The 17,536-nt window shown below is 41.7% G+C and overlaps 1 protein-coding gene across 1 annotated transcript; it reads left to right on the top strand.

The window, feature by feature from the left end:
* The first annotated feature begins 1,079 nt into the window (after window positions 1-1,079).
* LOC122141935 (asialoglycoprotein receptor 1-like) lies at window positions 1,080-15,916 on the top strand. The gene is made up of 7 exons (XM_042750791.1): window positions 1,080-1,115; window positions 12,038-12,142; window positions 12,344-12,415; window positions 12,508-12,582; window positions 12,650-12,801; window positions 15,190-15,299; window positions 15,390-15,916. The coding sequence occupies exons 2-7, from the start codon at window positions 12,073-12,075 to the stop codon at window positions 15,541-15,543; spliced, it is 633 nt and encodes a 210-aa protein (XP_042606725.1). The 5' UTR covers window positions 1,080-1,115; window positions 12,038-12,072; the 3' UTR covers window positions 15,544-15,916.
* The last annotated feature ends 1,620 nt before the right edge of the window (window positions 15,917-17,536 follow it).

Genomic DNA, 17,536 nt, shown 5'->3' with positions numbered 1-17,536 from the left:
TCTCGCTTCCGCCTGGACAGCCAATGAACCACGGAGCACAAGATGAATGACAGGAATCCAGCTAATAGCAAGAGAGAACGCGACAGTGTTCGCCCAATCAAAGTCAGACAAATGGAACGCAATTTCCTCCAAATTTAAAACCTTTCGGCTACAGAAAGAGTGCGATTGAGGGAGGAGTGCCACGTTTTAGGAATCACTAAAGGGGTGTGTGTACATAACGCTTTCTAAAAAATGACCTATATATGTTAATCCTATATCAATATAGTGTTTTTTACACTGCTAAACATTAATAAATATGTGTCTTTCTTTGACTGATTTGTTCTTGTATTTTATTTTACTTTTTAAAAATATGTGAACTGATGGACTGGAGCGGTGTGGATCTACTTAACATCTGAGAAGATAAAAGCGTACAAAACAAATCCAGCATTGGGCACGACGCTTTTAACTCAAATACATGAGTCTATAATCCATAATAACACTTCCTCCAGTGAACAAAGTGATTCTGGTGGCCGAATCAGTATAGAAATCAGCACAGATCAAGCAGCGTTTAAACAGCTCCTAAACAAATATGTGTCTAGATTCTGATGTGAGAGACAACAAGAGATGCACTTTTTCACTGGAGGAAGTGTTATTATGGGATTATAGACCTCTATGTATTTGAGTTAAAAGCGCTCTTAATGCTGGATGTGTTTCATCTTTTGTCTTCTCCAGATGTTCACTGATGCGTGTGCACTTGAGTGCTGGTGGATTACTTGTGGATTCTTTTGTGATGTTCTTTTTAGCGCGCCAGCTGTCTGGACTCTCATTATCATGTTCTGGCATACAATAAAGAGAAACATAAAATGGTTGGAATCATGAGTTTCACGCTGAACACATGAAACACACACACAACTAAACACACACACACACACACACACACACACACACACACACACACACACAACGCATGCACGCACAACAGCACAGATACCATCAGCTCATGTTTACTGCACACAAAGTAAATATTCTTCAATTCAAAAAAAACCTCAAATCAAACACAAACACAAACAAAAAAACAAAAAAAAAACAAAAAAACACACACACTCACACAGCAGGATTCATTTCTCACGCAGGAGGTAAGTGAGAAAAAAATATATATTAAGTTTCCCTGAAATAAATCCAAAGTATCTTGTGAATTATTACTACTGTAGCAATAATCTGATTTCGTGGACAGACGGGACTGACAGTCTGGAACTATTCTAGATTGGGTTTAGCTTATATATCATAGATGCATCTGAGTTAACAACCAGAAGCTCGAGTGAGAAATAGGTTCAGAACCACGGGTCGTCAGTTCCCTTATATTTCTGGCTTTTAGTTGTTTATAGAGTTACTTTTTTAATTGTTACTAAAGCTGTTGATGTTTCACATTATATGTTTTCAAGTGTTTCGGTTTTCTCGTGTAGAAATGTGTATGAAACATGAAACTACAGAATCAAAAGCTGTAAATGTTCTTTAATATTTCAAACTGTGGAAAAAATAACAGGGACTTTTATTTATTTATTTCTGCCAGTTTCTCTCAAAGTCTAAATCATTTTTAATATCTAAAGCGGAGCTAAATGTCCAAATTATCTTTTAAATTTTTTCTCTGTTTTAAAAAAGCTTTTCAAACTCTCTTTCTGGAGTTACTGGTTGGTAAATAAGCACTTGCGTAGGAGTTTCAATACTCTTGAATTCTTGTCATCATTAAAACAGATAGAGGTAAACGTTGCTTAACTAACTAGTGGTCATGTGAAGAAGCTTCGCCTTCTGCTGCAGAATCAAAGTTCAGGGTTGTTGAATTCGCATCGTGCAAAAGCATCTCGACCAATAGAAGCCCTCCTGAACACCTCAGCCTGAGCTCTTGACTCGCCTGGTGATTGGTTGAGCCGGGACGTCAGCCCTGCTGTCCAGTCATGCATCAGTGTTTCATTGGTCTGGAAACCAAACTGAAGGGCCATTTTTTCATACCTTTATCTCAACATGATGAGGTCGTCTGTGCTGTGACATCATTCCCCTGCAGTGAAATGAGGGAACGAATGATTGATGTGACATTCCTGAACGTGTGTGTTTGCAGGTCCATACTCAGTCATCAAGAGGGCCGTGCACGATCCGGGAGCCCAGCTCAAACGAATATACAGACGAGTTTGCAGCAATCCAGAGCCTAGTGATGATACCGAGTTCTGAGAGAAGGTGTGAGAGAGAACAAAAACATGTAAGTTAATCTCATATGGGAAAATACAGAACGGTTTGGTTGTGTGGGATAGGAGATAGAAAGCATCATTAGTTCAGTAGAAAACACATGGAAGTCAATGAAGCACTCCAGAGAGAGAGCCAGAAACACACATGTGTGTGTGTGTGTTGCTCTGCATCCCCCCAGCATTCCATCTGCTCATTGGAGACTGACCTGTAGCTTCTATTCAGCACACACACACACAAACCTCCTTTGACACACACACACACACACACATACACACACACACACACACACACACACTGAGTTCTCCCCCTAGCAACATCCTAGCAACCACTCAGAATCGCACAGCAACAAGTGAAACATTCCACTTGTAATATCTTAGCAACCAAACATCAACACCCTGGCAACAAGATCACTTCAGCTCTGCACAGACAAACATCACTCACATTTTCCTTCATAAAATATCAGTTTTAGAATATTATTCATTAAAATAAAAATTGTAAAAATTGTAAAAAAAAAAAAAAAAACACTAAAATGTAGGCTGTCATATATATTGAGTGACACAAAATGAAATTGTTGTGTTTCACACATAATTACAAAGATGTACTGAATTAAATAGTAGAAGGAGACCGCAAACGTATTTTCCTTGTAAGTTCACACTTCACTTTAATATGTATTTATTACATATTTTGGGGGTGAACAGAAATGTAGGCCTAAACATCAAATATAATAATTGCGTTTCACATTCTGCTCCAATAGCAAAAGAGATAACTCCTCTGCAGTTCTCACGACTTGTCCAAAAGATCTGTCACCAAGCAGCTAGTGTCTGCAGGCATAGTTTTCTCAGTTAGATGAATACAACACACAAAGTAAAAAACAAGAAATCATATGAAATATATTCCAACTACACCCCTCAGCAGTGCTTGAAGTCCGTCAATTTCGCGTGATCAAACGCTTTTGTGAGTCTTACTCCGAAGCTGTCCTGATCTGAATAATGATTTGCATATCACAAATCTTTCATTCGTGAAATGATTTGCGAACCCGCTCCGAGGTTCAGATATGAATCAAGTGATTTTGTGCATACACGCTTCTGAAGTCTGAAGGCATATGGATTCAGCCAGACACATCAGTCCGAGCTATGGAGGGCCTCAAATCAGTAGGTATCCTTTTTGGCGATGCAATGGTGTTTAACTGATTTGAAGTTTCCGACGAAAGCTTTTGTTATCTTCTCCCATCACGTACGCGCTTTTTAAAAATCATCACATAGTAATCTGCTGAAATCTCGAAAATGAATTTCGCTTGGAATAGTTTTTTTCTTTTTAATCAATCCGGAGCCGGTGTTGCCAACATAAATGACCTACCTCATTGAATCATTGTTCAGTCCTGTAACAGTCAGTTTATTCTGCTTTGAAAATGTGCGTTCCCGGGCCGAGAAGCTGTCACTGATCTCTGTTAATGTGGTTTTGGTAGAACCCGCTACCACTGGGGCCTTATTTTTGTCAATCCTAGAATTGTATTTTTAGTATCCCGGGTTGCCAGTTGGTGGAAAACGTTACTAGTTTTCATTTCCATTCATCAGCCAAGTGCGCTCGTTCCTGGTTCTGCTACTGTGTCGGTCATCTGGGCACCTGTGGTGTGCTTCCAAGCTCTAAGGAGGATGGGTCCGGTAGTGAAAAAACCCTCTCCAATATTTTGTGAATTTGGACTGCAATACCTAGCGTTCACCCACTGCGTCAATCGGTACATACGAGCAGCACTTAAAGGCTAGTTCACTCGAGACATTGAAAAATTGTTACCGTCCACATCTTCTATCTCACCCTTATGAAGCATCCTAGGTGTGTGTGCGACTAAAGCGTACTTTCGCTTTCAGAATAATCCATATGACGTGTATATTAAAAATTGTCCCTTAGCTCTTCCACACAATGAGCTTTCAAGTGGGGGGTACAGTGGTGTTTGTTGTCAACTGCTTCAGAAGACGCGGAAATACAGTACGCATTATCTGTAATAAAAGGTCCCTCACAAGGGCTCAAGGAGATGATTGCCTCCGGGGGTTGAATAAAGGCCTCCTGTAGAGGAATCCATGCGTGCTTTTGCGCGCATAAAGTAAATATCAGAGATTAGGGGGTGCGAGGGAATGGGTGGCGGGCGGGGTGAGAAACAATCCCAAAAATTAACACTTATTTCTCACTTTCTGCTGACCGTGGGGGAACGCTAGTCACATACACCTAGGTATGTCTCCCTTCGAGGTTATACGTATATGAAGATGTATCCGAATTGTTCATTCTCAGGTGAACTACCCCTTCGTTAATATGCAAAAACCCTCTCTGGTTTTTGTATTGAAACTGTAAAAACTATCATAAGATCCTCCATTTGCAACTGAAAGAATAAATGTAGGCTAGGCAATTTATGAGTTTTACTAAAAAAACAAGTTGCTACAATACTATGTATTGGACTGCTATAAAATATGAATCACTATTTTTATAGTTTTTTAAAAGTTATTTTTATTTAATTGTATTATATTTATTTCACCACATCTAATAAATAAACAATGCATAAGTGCACCTCCGCACACGGGTGCCCATCCCTGCTTGATAAATATACTAGCATTAAAAAAAAAAAGTTTCAACCCATAATAAGTGTGTGTGGTGTGTGGTGTTAGAATTCGTCTGTGCGCATGATCGTAGCGGCGCCCTCTGTCGGGTCGCTGGCGGTGGCAGGTGTGTTGCCGCGATCTGGTGTAACCACGTTTCTGGTTCTACTTGCTGACTGATCATCACAGTATATGTGATCCGTGAGTAAAACCAAGACCGAGAAACATCAGCATATGCATAATACCAGCATGTTATGATCCTATTTGTCTTTATTCTTTTTCTAAATAACTGTTATATTGTCCAGAAGGGGAATGGGTTTAAGTCTGTCGGAAAGATCTTATGTTACAAGTTAACTAGAGGGCGACTTCTTGATTTTGACATTGAGTGGGGCATAACCCCCAAACTGGAACCCAAATTTAACCATAATTTTGCTACACTGTTTAACCATGGTATTTGTAGTAAAACCGGGTTATATGTTGCAATGGTAATTCAATTACACACTTTACTCTATAATAAAATCAAACCATGGATAATTTTATTTAGCCGGATTCTATCTGTGTATACTTTTAATAATTGTTTTATTTTTAATAATTGCCTGGTTTGATGATTTGCACCAGTTTAATAAAAAAGAAAGAAAAGTATTAGAAAAAAAAAAAAAATTGCAAAGTCCCGCTGAATCAAAATGATCTAAATAATGATTTCACAAATCTCGTTCTGAAGTTCTGATCTAATGCAAATGATTCACTTAAACGTACGCTGAAGTTTCCAATCTGAATCAAAAGATTTGCGAACCTGCTCCTGAAGTCACAATCTTCACAAACCAACATATTTCAGGTTGGGATTTCTGGAGCACAAATATCACAAACTTTCAATTTGCAAAATGATTCATGAACCCGCTCAAGGTTCCAATCCAGTGGGTGGTTCTACACGGAATTTACACCCTGGGCGAGAGACCCCCCGACCCCCCCCCCCCCCCCTAAAAAAAAACCCACAAATTTCTTTATATTGTATTATAACAACATATGTGAAGAGAAAATTATATTTCTAAATTGCACAATTCCTTCATTAGAACTTTTGAAAAACACACTTAAGAGAATAGGGCACTTAAGAGAATTAGGCAAAAACAATGGGTTTTTTTTTTTCAATCACCAATAACTTTTTGGGTTTTCATTTTTTTTTTTAACCAAAATTTGTATAAAGATTGATTCTCAACTATGGCATGAAAGAAATAATGTAATGAATTGATACACCATTTGACTTCATGCAATATGTGGGTAAAATGGCTATAAATTAATATTCCCATTCAATGCAATGTATCTATACACTGTATCTAATTTCCATACTAATGTGTTCTTGGAGCAACATTTAATGGAAAAAGAAGTGTAATAATTGGTTTGGAGTAATAATTGGCAACATTTTAATAATAACAATATCTAATATTTCATAGGAATATTGATGTATAATTTATTTCCATATTCACTTGTTGTGTCTCCCAAAATGCCTGATAAACATGATTTAAGTCCTGAAGTCCTCTACAGTAGACATGCATGAAATCAATGCCCTGTTCTGTAACAAAGTCATTTTTTGATTTGAAACGCCATAATGTTTTGACATAACGTCTGAGAGGTTGGTTTATGAAATACAATTTGAAAAGTAGTCTGATTTAAATTATAATTACACAGATTTGAAAATTCTGTTGGCTAATTAAAGGGCTTGAACTTGTAACAGTTTTGTTGCAAAGCACAATATTATGGTGAAATTAGATCTCGTGTTTGTTGAGATAAAACTGAATTATTGTTGTATACGTATAGCAAGCATCATAGCAAAAAGGCTAACAAACTTAAAAATTATACCCACCAATTAACATTAGCCCTTCTTTCATGAAATGGATAACTTAATAATTACCCCTTTCCCCTTCTCACACAGCTTCTGTTCACGGCACTTCTCAGCAAGCAGGAGCATCAATTTTGCCAATTCTTTCCCACACCAGTGAAATGATAGATAACTAGAAAAACCACTTCATGGTGGCAGTGCAGAGGATTAAAAAAAAAAAATTATTTAAACTGCTCTTGCCGCCCACCATGTATCATGAAAAAATGCCACCCCCAGGTGGCCGCCCGGTTCGCCCATGCCAAAAACCGCTACAGTTCCAATCTAAATCAAATGATTTACAATACATGCTCCAAAGTCCCAATCTGAATCAAATGATTAGCGATAGATGTGCTGAATCCTCATCTACTGTAGTTCAAATGATTTGCAATATGCAGTTTGAAGTCCCGATCTGAAGGACGATACATGATCCAATTGGAGAGCTTCAAAGTGAATCATTTTGCGAGGCAATGGTTTAATTGATTCAGAGTTTCGAAAACCTCAGTTTCACTCATAACTATGTGCTTTCTAAAATCATAGCAAGTGATGTCAAAATTGAAAATGAATGACTTTTCTGATGTTTTTTGTTAGTGAATTGAGTTTGAATCATTTGGAGCCATTAAATGACTCAATTGAGTCTGTTTCTCCACTTTTCTCAACCTCAGTATGTTTACTGTAATAAAATAATTGATAAAAATATGTTTACAAATATATTATCCATATTTCCATTCCGAAGATAACTCCACATCAAAACATCAAACACACCATGGCGGAGCAGGCAGTTCAGGGGGCCATGCCAGAGCGTGCAGTTCAGGGGGCCATGGCGGAGTTTGCAGTTCAGGGGGCCATGGCGGAGTTTGCAGTTCAGGGGGCCATGGCGGAGTGGGCAGTTCAGGGGGCCATGGCTGGATGGCCCGGCCACTACAGCCGAAGACGTATTGTATAGCCCCCCTCACCCCTCAAAAAAATTTTCTCTTGGGGAGGGAATCTCTGGGTCCCCCTGGGTTGGCACAAGGACTGGGCTGGACTCAGAAGTCCCTCGGGGCTGCACTCAGGAACAGAAGCCTTCCCTGGGCTGCATTTGGGAACTGAAGCCGTCCTTGGGCTGCACTCGGGATCCAAAGCCCACTCTGGGCTATACTCAAGAACAGGAGCCCTCTCTGGGCCAAACTCAGGGAACAGGAGCCCTCTCTGGGCCAGACTCGGGATCTGAGGCCCTCCCTGGGCCGGATGTGGGAACAGGAGCCCTCTCTAGTCCAGACTCGGGATCTGAGGCCCTCCCTGGGCCAGATGCGGAAACCATAGCCCTCTCTGGGCTGGACGTGGGAACAGAGGCCCTCTCTGGTTTGGACACGGGAATAGAAGCCCTCTTTGGGCTGAATTCAGGAACAGAAGCCCTCTTTCGACTCTGGTCAGGGACAAGAGCCAACAGTCTTTTCCACCTCATTCGCCTCTTTTGGGCTGAGGTAAAGGAGATGGCTGCTGTCATCATAGGGTTTTGGACTGAATATGACTGTGGGCTTGAGAGTGGAGCGGCCGGCTTGCTTGACCATGGAGCTGACCACTGACGATGGAAGCGAAACTTGGGAGAACTCAGGGAAGTGTGGGTGGAACGGAGGGGCAGGCTCATTGGAACGGTATGTGGAGGGTGCTGGTAGATGGTGAGCTGAAATGCCCTTTGCTTCTGAATGAGAACAAGATGACTATCCTCGACATCAACAAGAAACTCAGAGCCATTTAAGTCGAGGACATAATTAATAAAGTCTGCTATGAGTCTATAACAATCGTCAGGAGACAGGAATTGAAACAACTTATCATCGAGTTCCATTCAGAAGCAGACATTAACCCTCTGTGGTCGACTAATGCGGATGCGCGTTTTGTGGCGTCTTCTGATAACACCGAAATTAACAAATTGCAGTTTCAGTTTTGATCGTACAGATAAGAGCAATACATCAATCGAATCTGTAAAGGGTCTACTTTTATTTTTATACACACATAATAACAACAAACCTTTGTGCATTTATAAAATAAAGAAAACAAACAGGGTGCACTGTCTGTCAGGATTTGCGCAGCACTGGCTGCTGGAGGGGTCTTTATTGGCTGATCAGGTGGTGGAACGCTTGGTGATAGACCGTCTTCTCCGAGCCCTTCCCTGATCTCACCGACAGGCAGTTGGAATGAGGAACCCAACCATCACCTTGGAGCTTGTGGAGGCTATCGAGCTGGCGGATACGGCTCAACATCGGGATGCAGGGGAGCGAGCACCACCGTTTCCCCAGAGGGTAATCCAGGAGCGATGCGTGCCGGAAGGCACCCAGTGACCAGTGAGCAGGGCTCTCCGTGGGGTGAGCCCATGCCGATGGAGGCCCCTGTGCTTCCCGCAAGGACCTGGCTGGCAGGCTGGATTGTGCACCGTGACCTGCCAGTTGGAGCTCCAGAAGTGGACGTGAAAGTAGATGGAAAGCTGACCCTGGCCATCCTGGACTCCGGCAGTGCAGTCACTCTGGTACTGGTCTCATATTCTCGCCCCACGTATGGAGTATAAAACCTTCCTCCCCATAACCTATGTCCACAGAGATACACAAGTTCCAGCTCGCAGAGTGACCCTTTCTGCTGCTCTCAGCGCCTGGCCTGTGGAAGTTGGGGTGATGAAGGATCTTCCTGTCCCTGTGCTGATTGGGAGAGACTGGCCCAGGTTTGACCGCCTGCTGGCCACGGCTACGCAGTCTGCCAGCCCAAGAGGGGGCCGCCGAAGACAGAGGCCCTGAAAGGACCTCGTCAACGCCCCGTTCTTCTGTCCTCAGACAGTGGGAGAGAAGGTGAGTCCCCCTCCCAAAATCCTAACTTTTTCTATGATGTGTTCCAACAGGTGACAGGAGGGGGCTCATTCGGAAAGGAACAATGCGAGGACGACAGGCTGAAGCATTGCTGGACTCAGGTCTGGGTCATCGAAGGCAAGGAAGCTCAGCCTGGCCCCATCTTCTCCCTTATTTTGTCGTCCAAAGCGGTCTGTTCTATTGTGTCACTCAGCGAAGGGGGGAGGAAAAATTATTGTTGGTGGTGCCACGCACGAAGACGGAGACTGTATTGGAGCTGGCCCACTCACATCTCTTGGCAGGGCATCTAGGGGCCACGAACACCATCCAGTGGTTCTGCCAAGCCTGCCCGACCTGCCAAGTGACGTCACCCAGGACACCTACCGCCAGTCCGCTGATACCCTTCGAGCGCATCGGGATGGACCTTGTGGGGCCATTACCTAAGTCTGCCCGGAGACATGAACATACATCCTGGTGATTGTCGACTATGTCACACAATACCCAGAGGCAGTTCCCCTCTAAAAAGCCACCGCCAAAGCCATTGCCCTGGAACTCTTCCTGCTCTCCAGCTGAGTCGGCATCCCAGTGGAGATCCTGACTGATCAGGGTACCCCCTTTCTGTCCTGGCTAATGGCTAACCTCTAAAAGGCTGTTGTGGGTGAAGCAGTTGAGGACCACAGTCTACCATCCCCAGACTAACGGACTGGTCCAACGCTTTAATCAGATTCTGAAGCAGATGTTGAGATGAGTGGATCGAACGGGTCATGCCATTAGTCAGGGAACACTAAAGTAAAATGCAGCAGGCTCAACAACGCCACTACAACTGGGCAGCCCAACCATGGGAGTTCCAGCCCGGAGACCGAGTCATGGTCCTAGTCCCCAATGCTGCGTGCAAGTTCCTGGCCACCTGGCAGGGTCCCTATAAGGTGCTGGAAAAGATTAGGCCGGTGACTTACCGTGTGCGTCATCCAGTAAGGAGAAGAGCCAAGCAGCTCTACCACATCAACCTTCTGAAGAAGTGGGTTGGGACTAGAGACCAGCTCGCAGCCCTAGCCATCACTGATCCCGTGGTTGTTGACATCAACCCCCACCTCTCGGCTGCCCAGAAGAGGGAGCTGCAGCACCTGGTCGGTCAGTTCCCTGATGTGTTCTCCTCTCTTCCCATGCAGACCCGCATCCTGCAGCAACCTTAGACATCTTTTTCTACCCCTAGATTAGATTAGATTCAACTTTATTGTCATTATGCAGAGTACAAGTTCAGAGCTAATGAAATGCAGATAGCATCTAACCAGAAGAAGCAGCGGAAGAAGCCTTCCAGGGGGTGACGGGGGCCCTCACCTCGGAGCCAGTTCTCAGAGCCCCGGACTTTAGCTGCCCCTTCCTGCTGCAGAAGGATGCCTCCGACATGGGCCTGGGAGCCGTCCTGTCACAGATCCAGGAACGTAGGAGCATCCTGTCATTTATATTAGCAGGAAGCTGACCCTGACCGAGAGAAACTACGCGGCTGTGGAAAAGGAGGCCCTGGCCATCAAGTGGGCAGTCCTGGAGCTGCGTTACTACCTCCTTGGCTGGAAGATCACCCTGGTCACTGACCACACATCCCTTCAGTGGATGGCTCACATTAAGGGCACCAATGCCATGGTGGCCCGATGGTTCCTCGCGCTCCAGGACTTCCACTTTGTGGTGCGTCATCGGGCTGGAGCCACGAACGACAGCACTGACGGCCTCTCTCGGACCTGGGCAGCTTACGCAGGTCTGTCAGGGGTCACTCCCCACCCACCCCCTATTTCTCCCCTACTGTCTCATATCATCAGCAGGACCAGGAAACAAGTCGAGGAACACTTGCCCGTCCTCATCACAGGCTGATTGGTCACAGCTGCAGCTCAACAGGTTGCGGCTACATAAGCCACGCAAGCCCTGCCACCTTTGAGACACTTCTCCATGAGACTGAGCATTAACTCGCCCTCTCATTTCTCCCACAGACAGCAGGGTGTGACTGACCAGCCCCACAGGAGCACAGCATGGACCCACTGCACTGGGAAGAAGGAAGAGAGCATATATATATATATACATACTGTATATATAGATGTTTTTATATAAACAACAATTTTTATATATACACAACAATACAAACTAATTTAAAGGGTTAAATACTGAAAATTAATACAATTTTGCCAGTTATGGTAAACAAACAAACACAAACTGTATCTGTGAAAGCGAAAAAATTAACATATAACATTTTTATGACCTTTTTTTCTACATGGACATGTTTGTCCTCTAAGGACTTCTAAGTAACTTCTTAAACAGACACAAGGATTAAACCCTTTTTTTTTTACTTAAAACTTTTTTTTTTTTTGGTAGAAAAGGTACATCGGCATTGTAACTACTTCCCAACTTGTAAATACAAACTTGACTTGAACGCAGCATAATAAGGCCAAAAAGTAATTTGGAATATGTACACGAAGTGCATATTTTCATACATTTTACAAAGTTTAAACTGGAGCCATCAATAAAAAAAGTGTTTCATAAGTGTAACTCTGTTTTGTTAGATGTGAAGTTTGACAGGAAGTTCTCAACTACAGAGATGAACATGCAGAATCTGACGCAAACACTCGTGAGTGTCATAACCAGAACACGTGACCTAGAGGAACACGGTAATGTAGCCTTCATCATCATTCATCCAAATTAAATGACTTTTTCATCTGACATAATCAATCGCTCTTATTTATTAACTAGTAATTCAACTAGGAAATGAAAGAAAAATCAAATCCCACCAACATTAGTTTTTCACTGATTTTTTTCAACTATTACCACAAATATAGAAGTAAAATATTTTTTTATTGATGTGTGTTCAGGACATAAACTGCTTTTGGAAATCAGCAATCTGGAGTTTAACCAAGAGACGATGCAAAGCATGATTAATGATAGTAAGTAGCATACAAATACACATGCAGACAAACCAAACTAGACAAACGAATGTAAATCCATTGCAGATCTTAATATATGTATATTTGTTTAGTGTCGGATTCAGCGCAGGCACTCCATGACACAGTTTCGGGTCTGAAATGCCAGATTAACAAGATAAGGAACAACAGTAAGTGATGCTGTATTAGTGTGTTCTCATGTCTTGTGCAGAGCGTGACACACGTATGTGTGTTCAGACACGCAGGAGCTGTGCTGTCCTGATGGATGGATGCTCTTTTCCTCACACTGTTATTACTTCTCTGATGACGGGATGCCATGGGACGCGGCCAGAGACGAGTGTAAGAAGAAGAGATCAGAGTTGCTCATCTTAAAAAGCAAACAGGAGAAGGTCAGAGCTGATCCGTACTGTACAACTAAACCAAAACAACTAAACTAACACAAATAAACCAACAGATCATAACCAACAGCACCAGCCACACAACTAAACTAATAGAACTACTCAACACAACTAAACCAGCACAACTTAACCAAAAGCTTTAGCCACACAACAAAACCTAACACAACGAAAACAGCACAACTTAACCAACAGCACCAGACAACTAATCAGAACTACTAAACCAAGAGAACTACTCAACATAACTTAACCAGAACAACTAAACCAACACAACTACTCAACACAACTAAACCAACAGAACTTAACCAACAACACCAGACATACAACTTAATCAGAACAACTAAACCAACAGAACTACTCAACACAACTTAACCAGAACAACTAAACCAGCAGTACTACTCAACACTACTAAACCAACAGAACTACTCAACGGAACTACTCAACACAACTAAACCAACACAACTTAACCAGAACAATTAAACCAACAGGGGAGTATTCCAGAAAGCAGGTTATGTGACATACCTGGGTATGTTTAACAGTAAGCAAGCGGATAACCTCAACTTTCGGTTCCAAAAACGGAGGTAACTTTAAGGATATGTTAGTAGTCATAGCAACTACCTCTCTGAACTTAACCTGCTCCGGAGCAGGTTATGTTCCAGGGTTAGTTCACTTCAGCAAGCCTTCAGTGGGCGTGACAGATAGCGCACAACATTATATAATATTACAATATGTAATATAGCCTATTTTATATATATATATATATATATATATATATATATATATATATATATATATATATATATATATATATATATATATTTATATTTTCTATTTGAGAATGAGGAAGCGCTAATATATATAAGTAACAAATAAGGTAATTTATTATTCTAATATGATTATTTCTTTTATTGGCATATATAAGAGTTATCTGTATAAATTATAAAATAATGTTAAACTTAAGAAATGTTTAACTTATATTTATTTATTTTATTTATTACATTTTATATTATGTCATACCTCGACATAGATCGGCATTTTCTATAATGTCTATATTCTAAATCAGAATACATATCTCAATGATATGACTTAATATATAATTAGCATAAAACAAAAAACAATATAATTCACATTCTTAAGGATTAAAGATTAAATGGAAAAAAAATATAAATGATTGCACAGCCATCAATTAGGTGGCGATATGCACTAAGCATGTAAACAACTAATGAACAAAAGAAGAAGAAAGAAACAGCTTGGTGTGCTTTTTCTTAGCGTCCATTTCCATAGTGACTCGTCGATTCGTCGCTCTGTTGAGAATGTCTTGAGTCTTAACCAGGAACATACTCTGAGTTGAATGAACTTACTCCCAGATGCGTTTTTGGAACCACATACCTCGAGTTAGCAAGGTTTGGGATTAATCAACCGAGAGTTCAGGGTTTCGTTCACGGTAAGTTAACCCTGCTTTCTGGAATACACCCCAGAACTACTCAATACAACTAAACCAACACAACCAGAACAAATAAACCAAATAGAATTACTCAATACAACTAAGCCAACACAACTAAACCAGCACAACCTAACCACAACTAAACCAACAGAACTAATCAACACAACAAAACCAACACATCCTAACCAGAACAACTAAACCAACACAACTAAACCAACAAAACTACTCTACACAACTAAAAATACAACTTAACCAGAACAACTAAACCAACACAACTAAATCAAAACATTTAAACTAACACAAACCAAACCAAGACAAATAAATCAACACAACTAATCAAAAACAAATACACTAAAGGAACCAAACCAACACAACTAAACCAACATGAATAAACCAACAAAGCTAAACCAACACACTTAACCAAAACAAATTAATGAAAACAACTAAATCAACAGCATCAACAACACAAGTAAACCCGCAGAAATAAAGTAAAACAACAGACACAAATCAAAACAACTAAACCATCAAAACTAACCAACCATCACCAAACACACAACTAAACACAATTTCTTGGACTGTTTTCAGCTGGTGGAATGACCTGCCTATCTCAATCCAAGCAGCTGAGTCTTTAACCATTTTCAAAAAAAAAAAGACAAAAAACACAAATCATACCACCATCCACCATACCAATACCAATTAATACTAGCACTTACCTATTGTATTCTATTCTATTCTATTCTATTCTATTCTATTCTATTTGTTTTTGTCTAATTTATTTTAAAAAAAAACTTGCTATTACTACTCTACTATAATAAATAATACTCACAACAACACTTGTTCTCCCCTCGTTCTTATGATCTCCTACACTTTAAAACTCTCTTTATAAGCAGCATGTTTATTCAGACTCAATCAGTGCTTTAGTAATTGTGTGTGTTCAGAGTTTCGTGGTCAGTAAGACCAGGCCTCTGTTCTACTGGCTGGGTTTGACTGACGGCCACACTGGTGAGTGGGAATGGCTGGATGGGACGCCGTATACGATCATCAGGAGGTGAGTGTGTGTCCAGTGGCAGGAGCCTCGTTCACACGCCAGCGTTCATCACGTGTGTGTGTGTGTGTGTGTGTGTGTGTGTGTGCACAGTGAATGGATGCCTGGTCAGCCAGATGACTGGACGGCTCACGGTTTGGGAGGCGGTGAAGACTGCGCTCACTTTCATCATGATGGACGCTATAATGACGACCACTGCTCTCGCCACTACCGCTACGTCTGCAAAGCTCACGCCTCCTCCATCTGAGACACGAATGTCCTTCACAGCATCAACACTTCACAACAAAACTACATCAAACCAACAAACAATATCCGTGTGAATATAAACACTAATAATGGTTTAATAAAGGTTTCTGATTCTTATATTTACTGTATATAAACAACAAAAATGATTCATGTTTAATTTTTATTTTAGTATAGTTTCTCATGTTCCTGTCTTACAAAAAAATGTTGCTCTGGATGAAGACAACTGCTAAACGATTAAATGTAACTCTGTACTTTTGATTCTACTGCCACGCTTAAAAATTAACATTAATTGAAAGTGTCCACTGAAAGTGTAACTGAAACTGTTCACTGTTTTTACTGTATTTTTGATCAAATAAATGCAGCCTTTGTGACCAGAAGAGACTCTTTCAAAAACATTTAAAACCCCCAAACTTTTGAAGAGTACTAACATAGCTTTGTCTGTACCTCCATGTGGGTTTGACATTTTTATCAGGAGACCCGCGAGTAAACACTGAGCTTTCAGAGGCAGAGCTGCTACTCTTCCTTAGGCATCCAGCAGGGGGCGACAGGCGAACATTTTCTGCAATCATCTGCATCATTTGGTTTCCTGTGTTTGAAGGTCGTTGTTCTGCGATTCCTGTGTGGAAAGAGTTTTTTTGGATTTCCGAATCTCTGGCTCCTCTGTCATGTTTGTGATGGAGAGGGAGGGTATTGGAGGAAGTACAAGTGTATCTGATCCCTACAGGGGACAAAGGTCACATCTGGATCTAGAGGTTATTCTAATATGTTCTTTAAACTTGGTCCTTAAACATGAAAATTATAAATGTGTAATGTAACAATGTGTATATATATATATATATATATATATATATATATATATATATATATAAGCATATATAGCAAAAGAAGTTAATTAATTATAAATTAGTCTAAACTGAGCATTTAAACATCGAATCGATCAGAGTGTCTCCTTCCCACTGAACCTCATCAATACTGATCCTCAGATCCTCCAGAGCTCCAGAGACTGGACTGTATATGAAACGTTGCATTTAAAATCAGACAGGTCACAGGTAAGAGGTCACCTGTAGGAAGGACTGCAGCTGCGTCAGGAGCTCATCATCTGTGTAGATGTTCTGCTGTAACTGATGAACTCTTCTGGTCAGAGTGTGGAACTCATCATGGAGGCTGTCAACACACACTTTTCACACACACACACACACACACACACACACACACACACACACACACACGCACACAGGTTTATACAGTAGACGTCCATTGTTTTAATATCAGGGACCAGCTCAGACTCAGAGACCGGCTCAGATTCAGAGACCAGCATAGACTGACAGAGACCTGCTCAGACTCAGAGACCAGAATAGACTGATAAAGACCAGCTCAGACTGATAGAGACCGGCTCAGACTCAGAGACCAGCACAGACTGATAGAGACCATCAGAGACTGACAGAGACCGACTCAGAGTCAGAGACCAACTCAGACTCAGAGACCAGCTCAGAGCAGATACCGGCTCAAACAAAGAGACCAGCTCTGACTGATAGAGACCAGCACAGACTGACAGAGACTGGCTCAGACTCAGAGACCAGCTCAGACTGACAGAGACCGGCTCAGACTGACAGAGACCGGCTCAGACTGACAGAGACTGGCTCATTACATTTACATTTATGCATTTAGCAGACGCTTTTATCCAAAGCAATTTACAGTGCATTCAGACTAACATTTTTTTACCTAACATGTGTTCCCTGGAAATCGAGCCCACAACCTTTTGCGCTGCTAACACAATGCTCTACCACTGAGCCACAGGAACACGACCACTGAGCAACAGGCTCAGACTCAGAGACCAGCTCAGACTGATAGAGACCAGCACAGACTGACAGAGACCAGCTCAGAATGATAGATACGAGCTCAGACTGATAGAGACTAGCACAGCCTAACAGAGACCAGCTCAGACTCAGAGACCAGCTCAGACTGATAGAGACCAGCTCAGAATGACAGAGACC

This window comes from Cyprinus carpio, chromosome B23 (genome assembly GCF_018340385.1).
Source record: "Cyprinus carpio isolate SPL01 chromosome B23, ASM1834038v1, whole genome shotgun sequence".
NCBI lineage: Eukaryota > Metazoa > Chordata > Actinopteri > Cypriniformes > Cyprinidae > Cyprinus > Cyprinus carpio.
Note: the sequence above shows the minus strand (reverse complement) of the source record. Positions and strands in the feature narration are given on the sequence as shown.

What these genes read in the sequence shown, in the direction of transcription:
- LOC122141935 (XM_042750791.1), top strand. Translation starts at nt 12,073, where the DNA reads ATGAACATGCAGAATCTGACGCAAACACTCGTGAGTGTCATAACCAGA. An exon ending in ACGTGACCTAGAGGAACACG is followed by an intron (nt 12,143 to 12,343) that starts GTAATGTAGCCT and finishes ATGTGTGTTCAG; the next exon opens with GACATAAACTGCTTTTGGAA. An exon ending in TAACAAGATAAGGAACAACA is followed by an intron (nt 12,583 to 12,649) that starts GTAAGTGATGCT and finishes ATGTGTGTTCAG; the next exon opens with ACACGCAGGAGCTGTGCTGT.